This window comes from Parasteatoda tepidariorum, chromosome 10, assembly GCF_043381705.1.
Source record: "Parasteatoda tepidariorum isolate YZ-2023 chromosome 10, CAS_Ptep_4.0, whole genome shotgun sequence".
Lineage (NCBI taxonomy): Eukaryota > Metazoa > Arthropoda > Arachnida > Araneae > Theridiidae > Parasteatoda > Parasteatoda tepidariorum.
The window spans coordinates 50329210-50353760 of NC_092213.1; the positions used below are offsets into that span (position 1 = coordinate 50329210).

At 27.5% G+C, this 24551-nt stretch overlaps 1 protein-coding gene across 2 annotated transcripts; it reads right to left on the reverse strand.

Moving 5' to 3' along the window:
- Nucleotides 1-1628: 1628 nt before the first annotated feature.
- On the reverse strand, nucleotides 1629-24198 carry LOC107447141 (trans-Golgi network integral membrane protein 2). Of its 2 annotated transcripts, XM_016061979.4 has the most exons (8): nucleotides 23154-24198; nucleotides 18353-18415; nucleotides 15318-15416; nucleotides 15174-15221; nucleotides 12248-13012; nucleotides 7544-7585; nucleotides 4225-4481; nucleotides 1629-1925 (listed from the first exon to the last, which is right to left on the reverse strand). In XM_016061979.4, the coding sequence occupies exons 1-8, from the start codon at nucleotides 23698-23700 to the stop codon at nucleotides 1842-1844; spliced, it is 1905 nt and encodes a 634-aa protein (XP_015917465.2). In that variant the 5' UTR covers nucleotides 23701-24198; the 3' UTR covers nucleotides 1629-1841. The 2 variants fall into 2 exon arrangements, with proteins under 2 accessions (XP_015917465.2, XP_042906871.1); XM_043050937.2 differs by lacking the exon at nucleotides 7544-7585.
- Between the last annotated feature and the right edge of the window lie 353 nt (nucleotides 24199-24551).

Below are 24551 nucleotides of genomic sequence, written 5' to 3' on the forward strand. Positions count from 1 at the left end.
ATAGTGGAAAAATTATTTCAACAAAATATTTAAGTTACACATTTGCCCATTCAATCCATATTTTACAAAGTCTTGTTAAATATCTATTTTACTTTTGTTTTTGACTTTTTATTTATTTTTTTAAATGATAGAGTTTCATTCGGCATGTTTCAAAAGGTGGAATATAAGTCACATTATTAAATTATAAGAAATATCAGTAGATAATTTTTAAAACCTTTATCGATTTTTTCTGAAACTCGTAAAAAATTTAGCCAGTTCAATTTTAAGTAAGTTAATGCAAGACAGAATATTTCTCTGCTTCCAGATTTTTAGAATATACTTATAATAGCTTATGAAAACTAATTGGGCTAATGCTGGAAAATTCTCTTAAAACAATTGTTTTAAGAGAATTTTGAAGCATTATGCAGAAGCAAAAAATTTAAAAACAGACAAATGTATGAAGCTGAATTATCTTTCAGAAAATACTAAAAAATTATTAGTTATATTGATAATTGTAGAATTTAGTGAGGGAAAAATAAATCAAATTTCCCCATTTTAATTAGGTGTCAACATTGTTTTTTACATTGTATTTTAGGTACAACATTGTATTTAGATTTGGGAAGCGAAGCAAAAAGGTTTTCTTTTTTGCAATTTTTCCCCTTGATAATAAAAAAAATTCAAGAATGACGTGCCTCGTATAGCATTTCAAATTGATAATGTATAAAGTAATTTTGAAAGCGCAGAAATTTGTAATTTGCTTTAGAAAATTTTCTTTTTTAAGGAACACTATGTTTTAAAATTTAATAAAATATGACTAAGTGAGGATTTTGCTACAATTCAGATTTCTAACAAAATTAATAAATCATTGCTGTAATGGTATAATTTTTTTTATATTTGGTTTGAAATAAAATATTATTGCAAAAATAAAAATTTTAAGACTTCATATAATCATGATGAAATAACTAGTTTCTGATCAAGAACTCTTTTTCTTGATTATATTAGCTACAATAACAAAAATTTTATGCACAATTTTAAATATATTCAATACTGAGTGGCTCATTCTATTTCTTTTTTAAATTAAAAATTTATTTAATTATGTAAAAAAATTAATTCAAAATTATAGTTATTTTAACCATTTTTAAAAAGAGGTTATCGAGTGTATTTTTTAAATTTAAAAAGTTATTTATAAAAGCATGTTCAAAAAAACATTAACAAGATTAATATTATTGAACACAACAAATTTATAAAGATAGGTAAAGAATTAAGAAAACTTTAATAAATTCACATATGTAAATTACTGAATGGCCTCTAATAAATTTTTATTAAAATTTGTTACTTGTTTAATATTTCTTTAATTAAGTGATTAAAAAAAATCAAATAATTTTGAAATGTAAATACAATGAGTATTGAAACTAAAAATTTTTGTCAGAAGTATAATTGAATTTTTTAATTAATTTTTTTTTAAAATCAAATCATTAAGAGATGAATTAAAGTTTTTTGGAATGAGAAATCTAAATAACAAAAGATTCAAAATATTGAAAGCCCCTCACTTCATTAAGGGCTTTTAAAAATTAAAAATAAGCATTTTTGAAAAACTCTGCACCTTGTGGACATAAAAATTATTTTTTACTTTAATAATGAGAATTTCATTTATTTACATTCAGTAACAATTTTATTGACAAAAATCATTACACAATAGAACCAATTTATCTTAATTCTGTAACAGTTAATAAATAATAGTTTGAACTACATCCTTTTGTGCTAACATCAATATCCATTCAACTATTCAAAACAAGGAAGAACACACAACAGTATTTTTTATATACAAAAAGTTAAATAAACGAATGGAGTGAAAATCTGAGTTATTTGGTTTCAAGCTTTTTGTATCCAAGTCCATGTGACCTGCGTCTCCTTTCATGCCGACCTTCAACAATCAATGCAATGATCTGAAAAAGATGATGTTGAATGAATCCAGTGTTAAAATAATAAACGAAACACAGTAAGTTAACCTTTTAAGTAGCTTATAAGCAAGGTTGGCAACAAAAAAACCCCATTTTTTTGGGGGAAAAACCATGGTTTAAACCATGCCTATAAGGTTAAGTATTTTTAGAGCATTACAAAAATGTTTCATAATATTTAATATTTTAAGACATTTAACCCACTGACAGATCTGCACATAAACCGCCAGTGGGCAGACAACAGTGACCTAGGGGTGGTATGCAAAAACTAAGCCACATTAACAAAATAGGAATAATGAAGTACAGAATAATTTTATTTTTGTTGGATCTAAGAGGAATAACATAGGAACATCACATTTGATAGATGTGCAAAGGATTTGCAGTAATGATAGATGTTAAAAGTAATGTACCTTGTTTAGGATGTGATAAAAATATAATTATTCTCTCATTTTTAGTCTATTAAAAAAAGTTTTTAAAATTGTTACTAAATTTATTATTTTCTTTTCAGTTTTGTGTTAATTCAGTTGTTTATTTCAGAGAGTGATAAAAATTTAGATTGTCCACTATGTTCTTTTGGTATTAATATAAAATTCCGCTTGTAATAATCAGGAAAAAATTGAAACTTGAATTATCATTTACAGAGCTCTAATTAAAATGTAACCACTCTTGCTATCCTTACTGAGTGCCTAGCCAAGTAATTCAACAAAAAATAAGCTCTCAAAAAATATGTTTTGACAATTAACGGTTTTATCCTGTTTTAACAGTCATGTCAACAAAAAAAAAACTTTTGACACTTGTCAAAAATCATGAAATTTTGAATCATGTAAAACGAATGGCGTTTTCATACGCTACGGGCTGACAATACGTCAAAATAGATTAGGATTGAATTAATTGTGAAAACATTGAATAGAACAATGAGAACTGTCTTTTTGCATAATTCGAAGCGAAAATAAACATAGTAAAGGAAAAATCTCATTTCAAAAAAGGGAAAATTAGGTAAGCACTTTTTAAAAACACTTAACGAAAAAAGCACCTTTATGGGCTTTTAAAAAACGAAAATAGAAAACAAGCACCTTTAAGCACTTTTTAAAAACGCTATGCACCCTGCCTTATATAGTTTTTTTTTTTTTTTTTTTTTACAAATACATGAAAAACAGTCTTAGTAGATCCTGGTCTTCTTATTTCTAAAAAAGTAAAAACATTTTTTCTATCATGATTTATATGAATATTTGTCTAAATTTGATTATCATAAAAATACATTTGCAGTTCAAGTCAGGAGAAAAAACTATAGTGGTGGCCAACCTTTTGCATATTATGTAGCAATTTTTGTGACAGGTTAACTCAGATATGTCATATAACTCTAACTTCAAAAATAGCAGAAGAAAAAAATGTTAAAGGGAGATATTGAAACCTATAATATATAAAAAGCAAAAATATTGGATTCACAAATTATTAATAAGAGCCAAATATCATTTAAAAAGTCAACTAGTTCGGGATTTTCCCCTCACACTATTTATTGCACAAGACAGTGTTTATTTTCTATTTTTGAATAGCCTAAGTCCCACAGTCAAAAATTTACTAAAATAGAAGGGAAATTTTTTTTAAAAAAATACACCTCTCTAACTAACTCTAACTCAGTGGTGCGACAGCCCATAGAGGGCCAAGGCCTACTGTGCCCATCTCAGTTATCTTGACCTTGGGCTCTGGGGTGCAGGAGCAGATGTTCCGGTTAGGTGGTCAGCTAAACGCGGAACCCCCAGTGTTTAGTCAAGGCTGAGTCAACCTTGCCTGGCCCGAGGAATGAACCCAGGACCTGTGGGACAGGAGCGCGAAGCGCTACCACTCAGCCACCGGGCGACTAAAAATACACATACCATGTTATAAACTCAAGCCTTTCAACTATAATAATTTTCATAATATGCTCAAATAAATTTACAGAACTATTTTAAAATCTAATTTTTCACTATAGGAATGTACACAAACCATTTCAATAATTAGTTATGCAATATAAAATCATTGAACAAAATATACAATTCCTCATAAGTCTATCTAAAGAACTTTTCCGCCACAAGGTCTGGTGTTGTCTGCTGTTATGGAAACAATAAAGAACATATTTTAGAGAGGTTTTTTTTTTTATACTTCGCTCCCCAACCTGAGTCAAAACTTGTCTCAGGTATTTATCCAACACTCCTACCTGAACAGTCACCAACAGTGCTCCAGACGACTAGAAAGTGAAGTTCTTAAGATAGAGTATATGAGTATTATTCCTACAGATTTTTATTCCTACCTTTTGCTTATTGTGGAATAAAAGATACCCAGCCATAAGAATCAGTACTAATGAGAGGAAATAAAAGAAGAAATGACTATCTTCCTGTTCAGGAAAAGTTGAAAGAATATCCCCAGATCCTCGGACGAAGTTTCTTGAAGGGAAATCATCATATTTGGGTGGTGGTTCATTCTCGGCTACAGCAGGCTTCGATATCTTTCCACCATCAGGCTCGTCTTGCTTTTTATTTTTTGAAGAATCATAAAATCCATCTTCATCTATAGAATTTATTAGAGAGTGAGGTTTTTAAAAAATGTTATAAGATTTACAAGAACGAATTATCAGAAATAAAACACCATAAGAAAATGACAAGAGTTATCAATTGAATTTACATACGAATTTTCGACATTCCGATTTATACAGTTTGAACAAAGTTTTATTTCATTAAGTATTTAGCAAAGAATAAAAATAACAAATAAGTTTATGTAATTCTTTATCAGCTAGGAATGTAGACACATTTGGGTAAGAATTGAAATAAGTAACATGAAATTCTCTAAATTAGTATATGGCATAAAGTTAGAACATGAAAATTAAAACCAAAACTTCCTCTGAATAACATTATTTTAAAATGCAATAGATCTGTTACATAGTAGTATTTTATGCTCTAGGTATATTTGTATATAATGTCTTCCAATGTAAAGTAATTTAAGAAACATCTCAATGTAATTTTCTTCATAAAAATATTTTAAGAAAGAGCACCCCCCCCCCCCCNCACCCCCCCCCCATTTTTACCAACTAGTAAGTGATTAATTAGAAGTACTGATGATTTTTGCACCCATACCCTTTTTTTAACTGGTCCTAATTGGTTCATTCTTTTTAATAGATTCCTAATTGATCAAGACACTTGGCCACCCACAGCAGCACTTTGTCTTCTAAGATTCAACAATTTAGTTTACTCATAATTACAGTTGTTACAATCTTGACACTTATATTCAATTCATAAAGCCTCACATTAAAGCACTAAAAAAAGCACATTAACAAGTTCAGATAAGCAATGAAATTAGTTACTTTAATACAAATCTTAATTTTTAAATTTAGAGTGGTTTAATTGTCACTCACTTCCTGTTCATGCCTCCTTTCATTTTAATAATAAAGAAAATATATTATATATATTCTTTCTTTTTTTATTTTTTTTTACAGTTTTAACCATATTAAAGCAACCAAAATGTGATCTTTTAACATCTTAAATGTATAGCCCCTATATATAATTTCTAATATACTCCTCTTTAACAATATCTTTATCTAGATTATTGATGTAATGTGATTTTACATTATTGAGACTACATTATTGGTTGTATTCAAGAATTACAAAAAGTACAGTCATTTAAAGAGATTTGATAATGAATTTAAATGAAGATATATCAGATTCATCAAACATAATGAATCCAGTAGGTATTGTTAATTTTTTTTTCCTTCAATAAAATCTTAAAATTTAAAAAATTTTTTTTTGCCTAGAATGATTTAACGAGTCACTCATTTCTTTTTAAAGAGTTGCACATATTTATCCGCTTTTATTTTGATCAGGAAATCTAAGGAGTTTCTTATTATCAATTAAGGAAAAATAAAATACAAAAAGTACATTTCACTATTAACGACAAATTGAAAGACCAAATATTTTACAATTCCTAATTGACCAAATGAAATAAATTATAGTGTTTTTTTATTGTTTAATATATTTTTAATTCAAGTACAGCATAAATGATTTTAATTATTTTAAACAGAGAAAGAATTTCAGGTATGAAAAAAAAATTAAGATTTAGCTAATTACTATTAAAAATAACATTTATTTTTCAAATTTACTTTCTATTATAGTTATTTCAAGTTCTCTTATTCTAGATGCAATTACTTAGCTAAATTATTAAGTAAAAAAAGGCGAATAAAAAAAAATCAATTTTGATAGGAATTTGAGAACTTCCCAATTTTAGGAATTTTTTTAAAATGTGCAAAAACTAGAGGAACTTTTGATAAATTCAAGACCATCAAAAAGTGTAAAAATACAATATTCTACAAGTAACAGTAGAGTTGATAGCTATATTATTGTGAACATTGTACTATACTCTGTTCAGCGAGAACTAATAGAAAAAGTAAACAAAGCAACCCGACACATGACAACACATTTGTCTGATTAGCACCATGGTTGTGACAATTAGCGCTAGCCTAGCTAGCAGTCAATATTAAACGAGTCACCAACTCAGCACAGAATCTGTTGGGGGTTAAATCTTTATGTTTGCTTACACTAACCACTGGATTACATTGTAGAAATAACATTTAGTCATTTGCTTGATGAAAGTCAAAAAGTGAAGTAAAGCAACTCTAAAATTAATCTTAATTTGAATATTTAAATTTGAATTTTGAGTAAAAACTACTCCTTAAAAAATCCCTCTACCTAATTTGTAGCATGCTATAATGCTATTAAGAGGACACTATACTGCGGGAGAAACGTTTTGAGGCAAATTCCGTTTCAAATCATTGGTATTTTAAAAGGTTAAGGTAAACCTAGGGTGAGCAATGAAGTTTCATATGCTGATAATTTTTCAACAAATCCAAACAAGTTATTGTAGGATTATGTTCCCACTCTGCAACGCTGAGTTGTCCTGCTATAAATTTTTTCTTTTTTTTGCAATTTGGTACTTTTTTAAAAAACAATGTCAGCATTTAAAACATGGTTTGCTCTAAGTCAACCTGAACTTAACTTTTTGAATATTTTAAATCACTTAAGAAAGAAAATTTGCAATGAATGGTTGCATTCTCTTAACACTTTTTGGAAAATCAAATTTTTATTAAAAATTTTGGTCAAGCAGGACATTAGCAAGTGAGACCTTAGAAGATTCAAAGTGAAAATGACATATTTTAGCTCTATATTGGTTAAAGAATAGAGGTTGCTAAATGTTTAAAAGCAATTAGTTTTACATTTCTAGAGGTTTCTAACATTTGTTGAATTATTATTGCCAGACTGGCTGCACTGCACGGAAATGATTAAGAATCATAATATCTTTTTAAAGGCAGTTATTTATACTATAAATTATATCAAGAATTCACATTATTATGAATGTAAAATCTGACTATCTTCTTAAAAAGCTACAGAAAATAATTATAAATATTAAATCTCAGAATTTTTTTCACAATAAATATTAATTTGTGATTCTAGTTAGAAAATAAAAAACGTAAATAAATATAAAATAAACATAAATAAAACTAATTATTACATAATTTAAATTCAAAGAAGGAAGTTAAAGCATGCTTCAAGGAAATAAACAAAAAAAAGCATGCAATAACATACCATATTCTAGTTTGGAGTATTCTCCCTCACTTTCCATATCATCTGATAAAATAAATAAATTTTTTCTTTTTAAAAAATTTATTAAAAAATTGCAAAAATAGCAAATCATAAATGCAAAAAATAATAAAATAATTTTTTTTTCATAAGATTGTTTCGATATTTTTTATTTTAGTTTTAAACTCCACAAAAGCATGTATGCAACTACTACATGGATAATTTATTTTAAATATTCAGAAAATATTTGTTTTAGTGTCTAGGTTGCTTCATTTGAAAAGAGCTAGACTCATAATTTTTTAATCAGCAGGAATGTGGCTGCTGGAAGAAAAAATTGCCCGAAATTTTTATCCTTAATGTGTAAATATTATTATTAGATTCCTTTTTTTTTTCTTCACTTAAACACAAAAGTAACATTCATAAAATTTAAAGGGAGAAAAAAAAATTAACCAATTTTTTTCTTATCAACACATACAAGAGTATTATATATAGATATACATATATTGAAAAAAATTACATATTCATCCTTTTTTGTACACCTCCGTCATGGCATCAAAGAATAAAACAAAAAGAAGGATTTTAAAAATCATGAAATCCACAGCTAGAAAAAGACTGATGAGAAAACAGCATATATTTACGACGAAACCACACGAATTGGATGAGCCAAAAAGGGGTTAATTAAATGTACCTATTGAGTGTCATGTTGCTATAAATATTTTATAAAAATTATCAAGATTTTAAAAAAATGAGCAAAAATCAATATTGATAGCTGCCAAAATTTTTTTGAAAAAATAAAGTACAATTAGAAATAGTAAATACAATTTGAATTTCCTGCAACAAAATATCGGAATTTTAAAAAATTCATGTGAAAATCAATAACAATGACTTGAAATGACAACAATAATTGAAGTGATATACAGTTTTGGGGCTAATCGATAGCATTAAAAAGTATTTACTTATATGTGAGATTCAAATTTTTCATTTCTTAATAATATGGTATGAAAATATAGGTATTAAAAAAACCACAGATATCAGCTGCAATAACTGTGAAAAAAGTGGTATTGTCCACTCAGAAAGTGACTAATAAATGCACGGATTGAATTTTGAGTGTCATTTTAATAATGTATAAAAAATATAGGGAGTTAAGAAAAAGAACATTGAGAAAATTCGTGGCAATAATAGCCAATAAAACAATCAAAACACCGTACGAACTTACGATGACATCGTCGACACAAATCCAGCTCACCAAAAAGTGATTTCTTAAATGAGCGATTGAAAATTTTCAAGTCCTAATGATATTGGAATTTTAAAAACCAAGAGAAAATCAACTGCATAAACTTAATAAAAATAGATCGAAACATGGATTTACACTGGTATAGTTAGAAATCTGAACTTGAGACAAAATTGTTACTCATTAAACTATAAGCTATAAATAATACCTAATAAATAAGAATAAATAATAAGAAAAAAACACAATTTTTCTAGCATATGATCTTATAAATACCTACCATTTCAGAATTACTTTTTTAATTATCAATTTTATTTTTTTGTGTTTGCCTCAGTTGTTCATTAATTCTAGCTCAAGTTATTAAGGTTTTTTTTCAGTCTTGTGTTGTCGATGTTTATCCGAAATAGCGTTTTTCACTAATAAATCTGGGGGTGGGGGTCCCTATCCTGTGTAAATAGTAACTTGGGAAGAAAAAAATAAGGTTGCTTATAATGGTGGAATAAATGTGGCGTTAAGGAGAGTTTGCATAAGTTATGCAATAATTTAAATTTTAGATTAGCAGAACTCAGAGAAAATTTCGTCACAATATAAATTATTTATTCATGGAAATTTGTGAATCTCGTGAATTAGCAGAAGAATCACATGTCTGATTTAATGAACTGCATAATAATGGAAAACTCATAAAAGTAAGAATAATGATTAAAAATAGAAACAATAATTAAATCAAATCTTAACATTTAAACTATCTTTTTACATACCTATTTTCTTTTTTTCCTTTTAATGACACTAAGTCTAACAAAGCATGCTTTTGAAAATATACTTGTTTCAATAACTGAAATTCCAAGTAGGAGTAAAATGATAAAAAGTTTAAAATTTGCATTTTATTTAATTTTTGTAAAAAAATATGTAAATCTATCACAGTCGAATAACCTATCAACAAAGCATTTTATTGCCAAGCCCTAATAAAAGATTGGCATTTTGGAAACCCACTTCTCATAAGAGTTAAATTNTAGCCAAATCTTTGAATCAAAAATAAGCACTTTTTAAAAACTTTTCAAGCACTTTACAAAAATTTTCAAGCACTCAAAAAATTCATATTCAATCAATGATATTATTGAAAAGCAAAAACTTTTTATAAACAGTTTTAGCGTTAAAAAAACCCCCCAAAAACAATCAGTACTTTCCCACATCACCGAGTGAATTCAACTTGACCCTGAACTCAGAACAAAAGTACCCTTACCCCCTACGTCAAAAAAAGTATTAGAAGTAAATTAAATAAACAAGAACAAAATGAAAAAGAAAAAGATTTCATATGGATCTGACATTCTCTATCTGAATTGGAGCACTCTGGTTTCGGTTTCAAGTATGCGCGCATGCGCAAGTCATAACGTGGGTACGACATGAAGTCCGCATGAATGATTACGTAGCAAACTCTCCATTTTTCGTGAAATGCATGCGATCCACCAGATATCGCTGAAGGGAGAGAAAAAATTATTCGAAAAAAAGCACTTTTTAAAAACGCCAGCTGAAAAAAGCACCTTTAAAAGCTTTTAAAAACGAAATCCCCAAAAAAGCACCTTTAAGTATTTTTTACAAACGCTACGCACCCTGCAATTAACAGATTTACAGATATGCTAAAAAGATATCCTCTTCCAAACTTTCATCTTACAACAGATTTAAAACATTAAGGAGTCTAGATGCTAGATGGTTTTAATTTTATCAAGAAAGCATCAATGCACATTTTTTCCCCTCACAAATCTAAACTTATAACCAGTAATCTAACACACACAAATCTAAACAATTAAACCACTTATACTTACTTTAACTTATCTAAAATTTAACTTAAGATTCTGATTTTTTTACTGGAATTTAATATAAGTTACAGACATTCAACATAAGCACAGACAATTTAAACAAATTTTTTAAAACAATTCAAAGAAATTTTATATAATTTAATTCTCTATGGTGATAAAATTTGAAGAAAAATAAAGACACGATGATGTCTTATAAGCACGATAACATGCTCATAAGACGTTATCCCGTTTACAACTTGAAACAATTTTAATTATACTTTTTTTAAAACTATGCAAGCTCAAAAAAAATAGCAATATAAAATGTATTTCCTAAATTTAAAAAAAAAAAAAAATATTTTTGACAAAATCAATCTGTCTATTTATATAGATACATATACACACACAGGATGATAATAATTAAAGTTATGATTTCATAATTCGATAATTTTAAAACTACTCATCAGAATGACCAGATATTTTAGCAGAACAATCATGAGAGAAAGAAACTTTGCTTGGCGAAGGAAAAAATAGTTTCAAAATATCCCAATAGATGGCGCAGTCAGGGTACACAGGGTATTGGAGAAATGCATATAACTCAGCTATAAAATTGCAAAGCACCAGCTCTTTGCCTGAATTTGCTTTCATCATGACTATTAGAAAGTTTCGGACATAAAAATCCATAAAATCAGGTCCAATACCCAGAAACGGTCTGCGAAAAATGATTGCTAAATCAGAAGAGATTGGTTAATTTGACGTGAAACCAGATAAAGGATGGAATCCACTGGAAGATGTGGCTATGGACAAACAATGATGCTGGAATCAGTAGTTCATGGAGAATCGGCTGAATGCTGAACATGCCGATGAGCACGATTGTTCTGCTAAAATATCAGGCCAAGTAGTCTGTCAAGTAGTTTTAAAATTAACCATTTTTGAAATCGTAACTTTAATTATAATTACCCTGTATTTAGTAATTTTGAAGTGCTAGCATGAATTTAAGCAACTTGCTACACTCATACCAATTACCAAATTTTAACTTAATAGGTTCATTAGAAGTCTAGAAATCTTGCATGCAAGATGAGAAATTGAATTGAGAAAAAAAGATTTAAAGATAAAACTTTGAACTAATAACTTTACACAAAATACTTGAGTTTGCAGATGATTCAAATTCAAAAAACATGTGTGCCTTTTTCTGTTTTCAGTGAGTAGGTTTCAGTATTTTTACTGTAACTTTAGAAGTTTTTTTAGTATCATCTTATAGCTGGTGTCAAATTGCACAAAATAAAACAGGTCATAACATACCTAGTTTTTTTTTTTTCGTCAAGAAATTCAACATATTTTAGGAAAAATCCTATAGAGCCCTTAAACTATATTTTTAATCTGATTAAACAGAAAAGCACCAAAAACTTCATGGCTTTATTTAAAAGAGCTCATTGCTTCAATAACTAAATGTCTGAATTATAACTTTAACGATGCAAAAAAATTTAATGTTTAATTATTCATGATGCAGATATGATAGTTTTAAAATCGCTTATTGAATGGAAAAACTACAAATCCTCATGAATTTAAATCAAGGAATTAATTTTATTTATTCTTTCAAATGTCTGCCTCATAATCTTAATGATTCAGAAAGTAGAATATATATCTTCGAGTAAAAATACGATGAATTAAAATAATTAAATATATACTTACTGTAAAGATCTGGATCTTTATCTGCTGGTTCTGGTATACCATTTCCATCTTCCATCTTTTCCAAATCAGCAACAGTGGTAACTGAAAAAGCATCTTCTTTGCCGATAGTTGGAATTAATTTGTCATCATCTTTTGAAAGAGGAATTTCAGGCTTTATTGAAATTTTAGCTTCATTGGCTCCAACTGATACTTTAGATGGAGTGGATGGAGAAACAACAACTTGATTTTTGTTTAATTCATCATTTATTACTGGAGCAACTGGTTTAGGAGTATTCAAAGTAATGTTGCTATTAATTGTGGTATCCACTGGCATAACCTTCATTAGATTTTCTTTAGGAGATTCTGGAAGCAAATTATTTTGAGCAGTGGTGATATCTTTCTTTGGCTCGGTTTTGTTACTGTCTTCAGGAACTAGTACTGCTGGGTTATTCTTAACAACTGTTGTTTTAGAATGAGGTAATTCTGAATTCTTTGGTGGTCCTGCATCAATGTCATTCTCATTGACAAGCTGATTATCGATATTTTTTGCAGGGTTCTCTATTTTTGTTCCTACTGCTTCTTCTTTTGCTTTAGGAGTTTCATTTTCCTTTTGGGCAGGCTCTTTTTGTTCATCTAATTTTATGCCTTGGTCTTGTCCTAGACTTAAAACATTGCCTTTCTTTTCTTCCATTGTTGGTTCTTCAGGTATTTCATTTTCCTCATTATTAGTTTGCTTATCTTTACTACTTTTCAAACTCTGGTCATCAAGATCATTTTTAACATTATCTAAAAACAAATAAATAAGATTAAAATCTGCTGTGTGCATGTTTAAAGAAATAAAAATAACTAATATAATCCAGATAATTTTAAGAAGTTTATATTAAAAATAATATGTTAAAGGAAACCATACATAGTAAATCGCGTGTATTGTGTTTAATTTTTAAATGCACACATTTTTAACAGCTGAAGTCTGCTATACTATGAAAGAATAGATTTTTTTTTCCAGGAAAGATTTTTTTTCTCCAAACCTACAGGGAAAACCACCTGCATTTAACGACCTCCTCCTCTATTTACGACCACTTTTGAGAGGTAAGGAATTTTTTCCATAAACTTTGTGTTGAAGAAAACTTTCCAGAGAGACCATCAAAACCTCTCCCAGTGACCGGGCAACAATACGCACCAAATGTGGAATAAGTTAATTAAGGATACACAAAAAAATATCAAAACAAACATTATTAACAAGTAGATTAAAATAAATTCAAAATCTTTGCGTGAAACCTCTTATTTAGAGAGCTCTTTTCAATGATTTCGGAAAGATATCTACAGCCTCATGTCAGAGTGCACTAAAGACTATGCTTTCAATGATGTACTTTTAGAGTTGAAACAAATGAGCTTTAAAACTATTTTATTTTTATGAGATGTTTTTTTTTAAAAAAAAAAAACCCAAAATGGTTTTTTCCCCGTTTAAACCGGATTTTTTTTAAAAAAGAATATGGTGTGCTATATATTTATTACCATAATGCAGCATTAAATTAAACAAAAATATATAAATGAATTCTGCATTCTTTTTGTCAGAAATGCTTTTTAATACAAAAAAAATTTCTTGAAAATATTACAAAAATGGATAAAATAAAAATACTATATAAATTTGTTACACTATTTAACTAATAATTACACTATTACTAATAATTACAATACTAACTAATTACACTATTAACTAATTTTTAAAATATAACAAAAAATGGATTTGAAAATGCTGTTTTTTATTTTAGGCATTTTTAGAGCATAGTGCTCACGTCAATTTATTTTTATGGATATTTTTGTAGGAAAACTATGACATGTAAACACTTCAAAATTATATACCGTATATTCCGGCGTATAACACGCACTTTTAATACAAAAAGTAACATTGGAATTTTCGGGTGCGCGGTATACGCCGAATATAAAAAATTATAGATTAAAAAAATTTAAATATAGAAAAATACTTTTATTTTAAAGAAATAACATACCTTTACCTATATACTTTATTGATTTTCGTTATTACATAAATAGTTCATTATATTCGTCTTCCGTTATTTCTTCAGGCACGTCATCACAATCTGTTTCGTCTTCATCATCTGTGTTACCCTCATCCATAAATAAACAGTCATCTTCTGATCCGTCCAGATTATTTGAAATGCTGCATTTTTTGAATGATTTTCTAACCATCTCAGGCTTAATTTCATCCCATGCTTTTAATATCCATTCGCACACTGTTTCCAAACTTGCATGACGCATATGTCCTCCTTTCGTAAAGGTTTTCTCGCCCTCCAACATCCAAGTGTTCCACTGTTTTTTTAAATTGGCTTTAAATGGTTTGTTTAAGCAGACGTCCAATGGCTGAACTAATGGTGTCAATCCGCCCGGAATAACTGCCATATCAGTGTTACATACTTTCAAAAACTTTTTTGTATTATCTGTAAGGTGGGACCAAAACATGTCCCACACTAAAAGGCTTTCTAGTTTTCTATAGATACTAGACGAGATATTGCACATGTACAATCCAAATTTTCGTGTGCGTTATACGAAGAGTATATCTCAGAATTTAAAGAAAGTTATTGGAAATTACGGATGCGTGTTATACGCCGGGGCGCGTTTTGCGCCGGAATATACGGTATTTCTAATTATTTAAAGAAATGCAGATTCCTATCAGTATTTTAACTTAAAAATCGAAAACTTTTATGAGGAAATTTAATATTTTTTTAATTTGATTCTATTCAAAGTAAAATTATTAATATAAATAATTTTAAAAAAAAACTTTAAAATAAACAATTGAAAAATAAAACTGTGGTTTAAACAAGTCAACCTCCTGCCATTTTCATCAACAATTCGTTACTAAATACATAAGAAAACAAGTTGCTAAAAGAAAGAAATATTAATTGACTATACAAAAATATTATATCCTTACCATCATTAACAATTTGTAGATCTCCATCTATTTTATTGTCCAAATTTTCTAAAACAAAATATTTCTGTACTTAAAAACACATTCATTAAAAAATATTTATATGTGGATAGTTTGCAAATATAACTGGTAATTTTTGTCTCGTACCTTCAACAGGAGCATCATCAGGGTTTAATGGTTCCTGCTTTTTATCAATTTCAGAATCTTTGTTGTTAGGCTTTAATGTTTTGGCAATACTTGCTTTTCCTTAAAAAGAAGAATATGAAAAATTAATCACAAAACATTTTAAAATTTTACAAATTGGCACTTAATCAAAAATTAGCTTCAAAAGTTTAATAAAGAATAGAAGCAGAAATATCTCTTTTAAGCTGAAAACCAGCTATAAAAAATTAATTTTTTTAAGAATAGCTAAAAGGGCAATACTTCAAGTGTTAATTATAAAATATTATATACATATATAATATATAAAAGGAAGTAAACAACCTGAATGACTTTTGATGAATGAATGAAAATCTTATCTATTGACTAGATTTTCAGTTAATATGACTTAATAATAATGGTTTGAAGGCAAGACAATTTTAAATATAAAATTTGCTTATACAAAAATAATTCTATGTAAAAAATAATTTTTAACAGATATTTATTATTTTACTAAATAGTAATCCAAAAAAATATGTTGAATTGCAAGGTAAACCAATTTTTATATCATCTTAAAGGATGAAATTTTAAATCACCAAATAAACATTTGAAAGAAATCGTTCCAATACTTCTCAAAAAATAAAATTTTAAATATAGGATAATTCCGAACTATACCACCGAATTAGTTTAAGTTTTATCATTTAAAAATAGTTAGATTTTAAAATGCATTTATATATTAACATATATTTAAAAGTTTTTTCTAATGATTAAAAAAATAATAAATTTTTAAATATAATTTTAGATAAATAATTATATCCATCATTATTAAAACTTGCGCCTTATGAAATTGTCTTAAGATTGATTTAAAATTGTGTGTAAATACTTTTAGATTGACTTAAAAAGTTCTTGAGATAGAGAAAACTGTGCAAAAAATGAAATTAAGATTAAGAAGCCTTAACTTTTGGCTGCTCTCTTGCCTAAACTATTGAGACTATTTTATGCACTGTAAATAAAAACCATATTTTTATGCACAGTAAATTAAAAGATATTTTTTAAATTAAAAAAAGAAGTAGGTTTATTCAGGGAAAGTATGTGAGTGTATCTGGTTTCTTAACTTTAAGTTAGATTTGCCCTAATTATTCAGGATACTTAAATTTAGGCCTTCAAACCATCCTATGACTTGAAAATCTGGTCATTAGATCAAAAGCTACTCAGGGTGCTCATTTTTTTAGCATTGTACATATATTTCATCCTTTAATTCAGACAAATTAATAATTTTTTATAGTAAAAAATAATTAAATTATTATTAATTGATATAAAAGCTCAATTTATTGCAAATAAGAGGCATATAAATAATACACCTTTGATTCAAAATATTAGAATAATTAAAAAATTTATATTTAAATTTATTATTTTATAAATTTTTTTTCACTTAATTAACATTGAATTACAAATTTAACAAATCCAGTTTACATATTCCACAGTATTTTAAAACATTAAAAAAAATCAAAATAAAGCATTAATTAGTTTGACAATTTACTTCAGGAAAATAGAAAGCATTAGAATAAAATTTCATGTGGTCCAAAATATTAGAATATTTCATTATAAGTACTAAGATTCAATTATAATTGGAGAAAAAAAAAATAATATTCTGCAACATTACCTTTAGCTTTGATCCCTGCATTTAAACGATCTTACATAAAATAAGCAAACTTCTTTTTTGTCTACACTAGCCGAAGTAGAACATTAGCTCAAGGAGACCACTTCACCATGAACACCATTAGCTCAAATTTGTTTGTAAGAGCAACTTCTTGGAGTTTTAGGATGATTTTACTTTCGAAAAAAATTTATTTTTGCCTTGTAGATCAAAGCAAAATAAGATCAAGCTGGAGCAATGTAAAATTACAGTGCTACTGTGAATAGTTAATTCCCCAGCTCTTAAACTAATTGCTAATTTATAGGGGGGTAATAAAGAAAAAACTGAAAGAAGTTACCCCTACAAAAAAATCTGAGCTAGTGGGGAGCATAATTTTTTTTTTTTTTTTTACTTAAGTGGACAAAAAAGCTTGCTTATTTTATGCAAGATCATCTGTATGCAGTGATCAAAGCTAAAGCTTCAAAATATTAAGAAACTTTTTCCATTCATTGATTTTTAGTGTATATAATAAAATATTCTAAAATTTTGGACCACATTAAATTTTATTATAATATTTAAATTTTTTTGTTAAAAATAAATTGTCAAATTGATTTATGTTTTACTTTGATTTTTCTAATGCTCAAAAATACTGTGAAATATATATAGATTCGATTTGTTAAATACGTAATTTAATTTAAGTGAAAATTAAAAAACAGAAAATATCAATAAGTAATCAATAAGAGGCTTTTTAATGTCAAATTTTTTAATTATTCTCATATTTTAAATCAGAGGTGTATTACTTAATACAAATTTATCATAGGTTATCCTTACAAAGCTGTAAATTTTGTTAAGATGAGCACCTTAATTTAACCACTGCTAGCAGAAGCAGATCCACAGACATTGCTGTAGTATTATATTGTGAAACTCTTATGTTATTATTTGACTATTATTAATGATTATCTATTGATTTTTAATTCACTATTAAAATATTTAATTAGCATTATAAAATTGCAGTTAGATAGGACATGCAATTTTAATATAATATATATTTATAAGCAAACAAAATTTATAAAATATAGCACAATCACAACCAACATTTTCACAATTAACTAAGAAATTAAAAAATTTATTTTTCATTTTTCACGAACAAGACTGCTTAGTAGTCAACCTACCCTATATACTTTTATATAGCATAAAGTAACAAAAAAATAGAGAGACACTGCATAACATTCAAGTGAAATGATTTACTTTAAAAAAATTTAAATTATTTTTTAAATAAAATATTAATAAGGAAGTTTATTTTCTTGTTTTGTAAAAAATAAATCAAATAATTAACAAGGCAAGTTATGTAATTTAACAAGGCAATATTTTTAATTCAATATCAACGAAACTGAAACTTTATATTTACCACCATCAGCATTGTTTTCTTGATTGAGTGAGTTTCGTTGGATCGTCTGTACAAGTGGAATTCCTGAAGAAGAAAAAATCCCAATTATAATTTGAAATAAATTAAAATATTATTAAAATTGAAAATTAAAATTTTATTCTACATTACTAAGTAAACATTTTTATTTAACATTTTTTTTCTTTTTGGTTATTTCAGACCAATAATGATTTTTAATTATAACAAGTTTTGCATACAATGGATATTGTAAGCAAAACTTGTACAAGTGGAATTTCTGTACTTGTGGAATTACTTGTCTGTACAAGTGGAATTCCTGAAGAAGAAAAAATCCCAATTATAATTTGAAATAAATTAAAATATTATTAAAATTAAAATTTTATTCTACATTACTAAGTAAACATTTTTATTTAGCATTTTTTTCTTTTTGGTTATTTTAGACCAATAATGATTTTTAATTATAACAAGTTTTGCATACAATGGATATTTCAAATCTTGAACAAAATTTTAAAAAGTTTTAAATATACCTACAGGATATTATGTCGGAATTTCCTTGCTAATACGAGTAACTAACCACTACACTTCATTTTTAAGAATTAACAATCAGTTTAACTATTTCAGAAGGGTGGTCTGCACTGCCCGTCCTTTGATCCCTATAAATGCACCCTCTTTGCTCTTAAAAATAAGTCACCCACCCCTTACAAACACTGCCTTTTTATTCATATTCCATTTTTAAATAAAATAATTCACTGTTTAAATAAGTTACACACTGGTAAAATTATCTGTGTTCATAGGTTTAATTCTGATTATAATTACTAATATTTACATTGTTAGGATTATTCCCAACTCATTAAATATTTATAAGTACAGTAGGGAACCGATTATCCGGAACGATCGGGACCATCGCTATTCCGGATAACTGATTTTTCCGGTTTTCTGAATCGCTACAAAAAGACGTTTTTTTTATTGTTTAAACCCAACTAAAAAAAAAATATTTGGTAATAATCTTAAAAAGAAGAAAAAACGTTGAAGTAATACACTAATGATTATTTCCAAAATAATTGCAAGGTAAACATCTTTCAAAAAAGAAAGAAAAATCCTAAAATTTTATGAGGAAAAAATTATTATTTTTTTTTAAATGGCGGGAAAATGTATCGAATTTCGTTCCGGTTTTTTGGTTTTCCGTTTTTCTGAATTCCGGATAACGGGTTCCGTACTGTATCTCTTTTTTAAGAAAATTTTTAATGTTTTTTTAAAAATTATTTTTTAAATTAATAACCTTTTTTTTAAAAAAAAATGCAACCTTTTGTGTTTATTTTCACATAATTTTCAGTTTAAATTACATAAAAATCTTTCAAGTTGTTAATCAATTAAAAAAATTTTTAGTTTACTTTTGTTTGAAAAAATTTAAGCCCAGAGTTTATCTATTAGCATGCCTTTAATTATTTTTATTAACTAAAAATAATTAAATTATTCTCTTTTTCAGATAATGAGGGAAAATTATTTTTCGAAATATACTACGCATTAAATAGTATAAGAAGGCACTTTAAAAATTGTTGAAGATCAAATTTAGTAATTACATAATATGATACACATTTTGATACACTTTTATGGTTTCGAAAGGGTGTCTTTTCAAAACTTATGCCTTTTTTCTAAAAGGTAGCACCGTATAGGTAGAACTTTGATTATTTCATAATGTAAATTTGTAAGATTCAATTTCCAAACCCTTATTGAACACAGTTAAAGCTTGTTGAGTGTTACTTAGCACTATCTTGCCACTATTTTTTCAATCACCTAATTTTTCAGGAGGAAACATTAAGGTCACTAAACAAAGGGGCAGGGCCGTCTTAATAGCATGCAAGGCCCCTGGGCAAAGAAATGTTTCGGACAGTTATAGCATGTCATACTGCTTAAAATCAAACTAAAAAACTTCACATACATAAAATAAAGCACTTTTAACACATGCAATAATTTGAACAAATTTAAATACATTTTGATTTAAATGTATTTAAATTTGTTTTTAGTAAACCCAAAAAAACTGAATTCACTTAAAAATTTCATTGTAACTTAGAAAAATAGATTTCAGTTGCCTTTTTAGGTTTCCCCGGCGATAAACTATTCAAATTATTGTTGTTTGCGAGATAATCAATCACTATTTGTAGAAAGAAAAACAAAATAGATCCTTTATACGATATAATATATTTATTTTGAAAATATATATAAGGTAATTTTGCTTAGTCTTAGTTTTTTTAATACAATTTATAAAAAGTAAGATTCTCAAGGGCCCCCTGAGTGCATGAGGCCCTCGGGCACTGCCCGGGTATGCCCATGCGTAAAGACGGTACTGCAAAGGGGTGACTACCAGGGGCGGATCCAGAAATTTTTACTGGGGAGGGTCATAGTCACTAATTTAAAAAAAAAAAAAAAAATTGAGGTTTTAAATGCTAGTCTTCTCATTTATTTTTTTCATAATGAACAATAGAACAAGACATAAATAATTCAAGTATTCAAAGCAGGGTTGGCAAGTTTCTGACACATGACGGTTTTTACTGTCATGTCAAAAAACCCTCTGTCAAAAATGTCAAAAACACATAGTTCTGGTAAAACTGTATTTTTATTTGAGTTTAACTGCTTATAATTAAAATTAATTCCTTTTTGGGCAATAAAATTAGAAAAAAAGCTGTTAAAAGATATTTAAGAACAGATTCTTGCATTTTCCCAACACAATTAATCAAAACATGCTATTTGAAGTAAAATATTAGGAAACTAAACTAAATTTTCAACATTTCCAAGCATCATTTTGTTTGCCATATAACAGTACTGAAGAATGTCAAGTCATTCTTAGCTTAGAGTTTGTTAGTAGTTACAAGTTTTGAAAGTTTTGTTTAGCTTATTTTTAATATTTAAGAAATGCCAAATTTGAATTTATTAATATCTTGAATTTATCTTGAATTTATTAATAGTTCCAAGGTTTTTTGTTTGTTTATTAATTTCTAACAATTAAGAAGTGCAAAATTTTGAATCCTTTGCAATTCAAGCTATAATGATAAAAGAAAGTATCACTATTTTCAATAAGTATATTACAACATTTCGATATGAATGTATATCCTTCTATAAAAATACATGTATATAGTTGCAAAATCAATAGTCAATCATTTACAACTATCATTTACAACATTCATTTATAAAGGAATCATTCAACATTCATTCAAAATCAATCATTTACAACATTCATTTATAAAGGCAATTATGTGAAAATAATATATTGTCCGATATATGCCATAAATTAAAGAAAACGGTAGGTTTTTGACAGTTTTTACCGGTAAAAACACGGTTTTTACCACTGTCATGTCAAAAACCAGTTTTTGACGGCAAAAACCCAACCCTGATTCAAAGTCTTTAAATAATAAATGTTATGCATTTTTAACTTTGGTTAAACCTGTTGAAGCGCACTTTAATATTATTAATGTTACAATGAAACTATGACGAATTTCGTTTTAATCTTTTTTATTATGATTTTTGAAACAGTGAAGAACATAATTAGATGGAGGGGGAAAAAATCGCTTTTCCGACCTACCTAGGTGTAAGGGTTGGCTTTTTGCAGGCAGAAGCTGGTTTTTGCCATGCCAGTGGCAGAAACTAAAAAAACTTTATATATTAGTTCTAGTAATTGCTTAATGACATTTTGTTTAAGTAAACTGAAAACTTTAACTCCATGTAACTAACTTTTTAATTCATTGTTTGTAAATATATATTATTTTGCTTATATTAAATATAAAGAGTGCAGTATGTCAAATATTTATATAAAATGAAGAATAAAGTAATGTAATAATAAATGTAAATACTAGATTTTAGTTTATTTATATTAAATTCTGAAATTCAGTTATTATTATAATTTAACTCTTAACATAACTGAATAGAGCTATTTTCAAATATTTTTTTTCTTTTCAAGACATAATTTGCATGGCAACAATCCAATTATTATAACAGTAACAGTTTTAATCTCTTGTGGATGGCAATGCCTGCGAGTTCTGCTGGACTTGAGAGAATCTTCTCAAATTTCTCGCTGGTGCATAGCAAATTGAGAAATTGTTTAGGTTTAGAAACTGCCTCAAAACTTGTCTTTTGTTATATATTACTGCAGAGTACAAACAATGTAATACTTGATTTTGAATGGTGATAATTTCGTAAATAAATTGTACTTTGTTTAACATTTAATTGTTTTTTCTATGAATTAATCCATTATATGTCAATCTCAGTTCTTACTTTTATGTCATTTTCTGAATTTCTGCCACAAATGCGGCAGAAAAGGGTTTTTGCCATGCCGGTTTTAACCGGTTTCTATCAGTGGTTTTAACCACCTTGGCAGAAACTTGACAACCATGCTAGGTGTATATTTAAATAATTTTTAAAATATTTTATTTCTTTTGTAAACTATTAAGAAAATATTATTTTTATTTTTTTTTTCAATTTGGCGTGGGGGGTCGTGACACCTTTGATTGCCCTTCATTTGCTTTCTGTGCAAAAAAAAAATTCTCAAATATTTTTTTAAGATATAAATAAAAAGTAATCCAGTGCTAAAATAAGTTTCAAATGTGTGATGTATGTGAGTACAGATAACATTTTGTATCGTGAAGAAACTTTTTTCAGACTTTTACAGTAATTTATTTGTATTAGCAAAATTACACTTTAATTACCTATATGTTAAGTCAATTCATAAAATTAAACTTTATGAATATTAATATAAGCTTTTTTAAAATAAGGTTTTTTGCAACCCTGATTTATGGTAAATAGATCAAATACTCACCTTCTATTCGTTTCAGTAGCTGAAAGCTCCACAATAACATTCTGCAAGCAGGTAAGAAATCATCTTCACACATCATTTGACAAATGAACTTATCTGTAAGATGTTGCAGCAGGCCTTTCTCTTCAAGTGTGTGCTCAAGTTGCAAAGAATTGATATCCTTACAAACATTATCTGAGAATTCAATTTTTATTTCAGGAAATTCAACATCTTTGTTTGATTGGCAGGTTATGTTTCTTAAAGCATCATAAATTTCATTGCACAACGTAATAGCCTCCAGAGAACGTTTCATAGCTTCAGGAGCTTTACAAATTTTTAAGAGTTCAGAAAAATATTGAAAAGTGTCAAGTGAGTTTTCTAGTGGAAGAACAATCCCCTTAGGGAAAACGCAATTATCTCTAGTAACATTTTTTAAAAATGCATCATACGATATATTAGATATAGTAGAGTTCACTGGGGCGCAAAAAGCAGATCGAAAGAGTAAGACCACAAAAAGTGATTTAAATATGAGAACAAAGAATGTGCTCTGAAAAGTCTTTATATTCATCATGTTAGAAGCACCTTATCAATTCAAAAATCGCAACGTATTAATTTCTAATCCAATACACGACGGATTACGACGAAGTTCAATCCCTACAAATGTACATAACACTATACTTCATAGCAGAAACTTCGACACATCGATTCAATTAAAACAATAATTCAATTTGAATATAATTATACAGTATAAGTAACGGCAATGAGTAAATGGAACAAATTAGAAATAATCTAATAATTAGGTAAAGAGATTCTCTTCCAATAATCTTCTTGCACAATATCTTATGTCAAGAAACCAAACACAAAACATACAATAATAAAATTTGATATCTTTTCAGTTCATAATCACTTATAAGACTGAACTACATCAAGTAATTATTTTTAATAGCAAGTACAAACCATTCTTACTGCATCACATTTTCTTAAACGCATGTGCAAAATCTTAAGGACCATTCTCTTGTTATGAGATTCATGCATCTCCGATCACCGTGAAGGAAGATGGATGGTTGACTGATTGATAAGCTGATTGGCGAAAAAATTGTTTATCGCGAGAAAATTGTTTTCACGAATTACATCTCATCGTCCCACGACGGCGATCGAAGGAGCTTGAATCTCATTCAGCGTGAAAAAGATTACCTAACTTGAAAACCAAACATTTGAGGACAAATCAATTCAGCAACATCGAAAAATTTTATGATTTAAGGACACCATATATTTATGGAAAATATTAATTTATAATTTGAATCAAGGATTTTTTTTGAAATTTATAAATAGGTGCAAAACTATCTTCATCAAAGTTGATTTCAGCAAATTTGAAATATTATATAAAATTAAAATTGTTTGCTTAAATTATTTGAAGATGAA

Coding starts and splice junctions, on each gene's coding strand:
- LOC107447141 (XM_016061979.4), bottom strand. CDS start 23,700: ATGATGAATATAAAGACTTTTCAGAGCACATTCTTTGTTCTCATATTT. Junction 4,482..7,543: donor ATACTCCAAACTAGAATATG/GTATGTTATTGC, acceptor TAAATTCTATAG/ATGAAGATGGATTTTATGAT. Junction 1,926..4,224: donor TATTCCACAATAAGCAAAAG/GTAGGAATAAAA, acceptor CATCTTTTTCAG/ATCATTGCATTGATTGTTGA.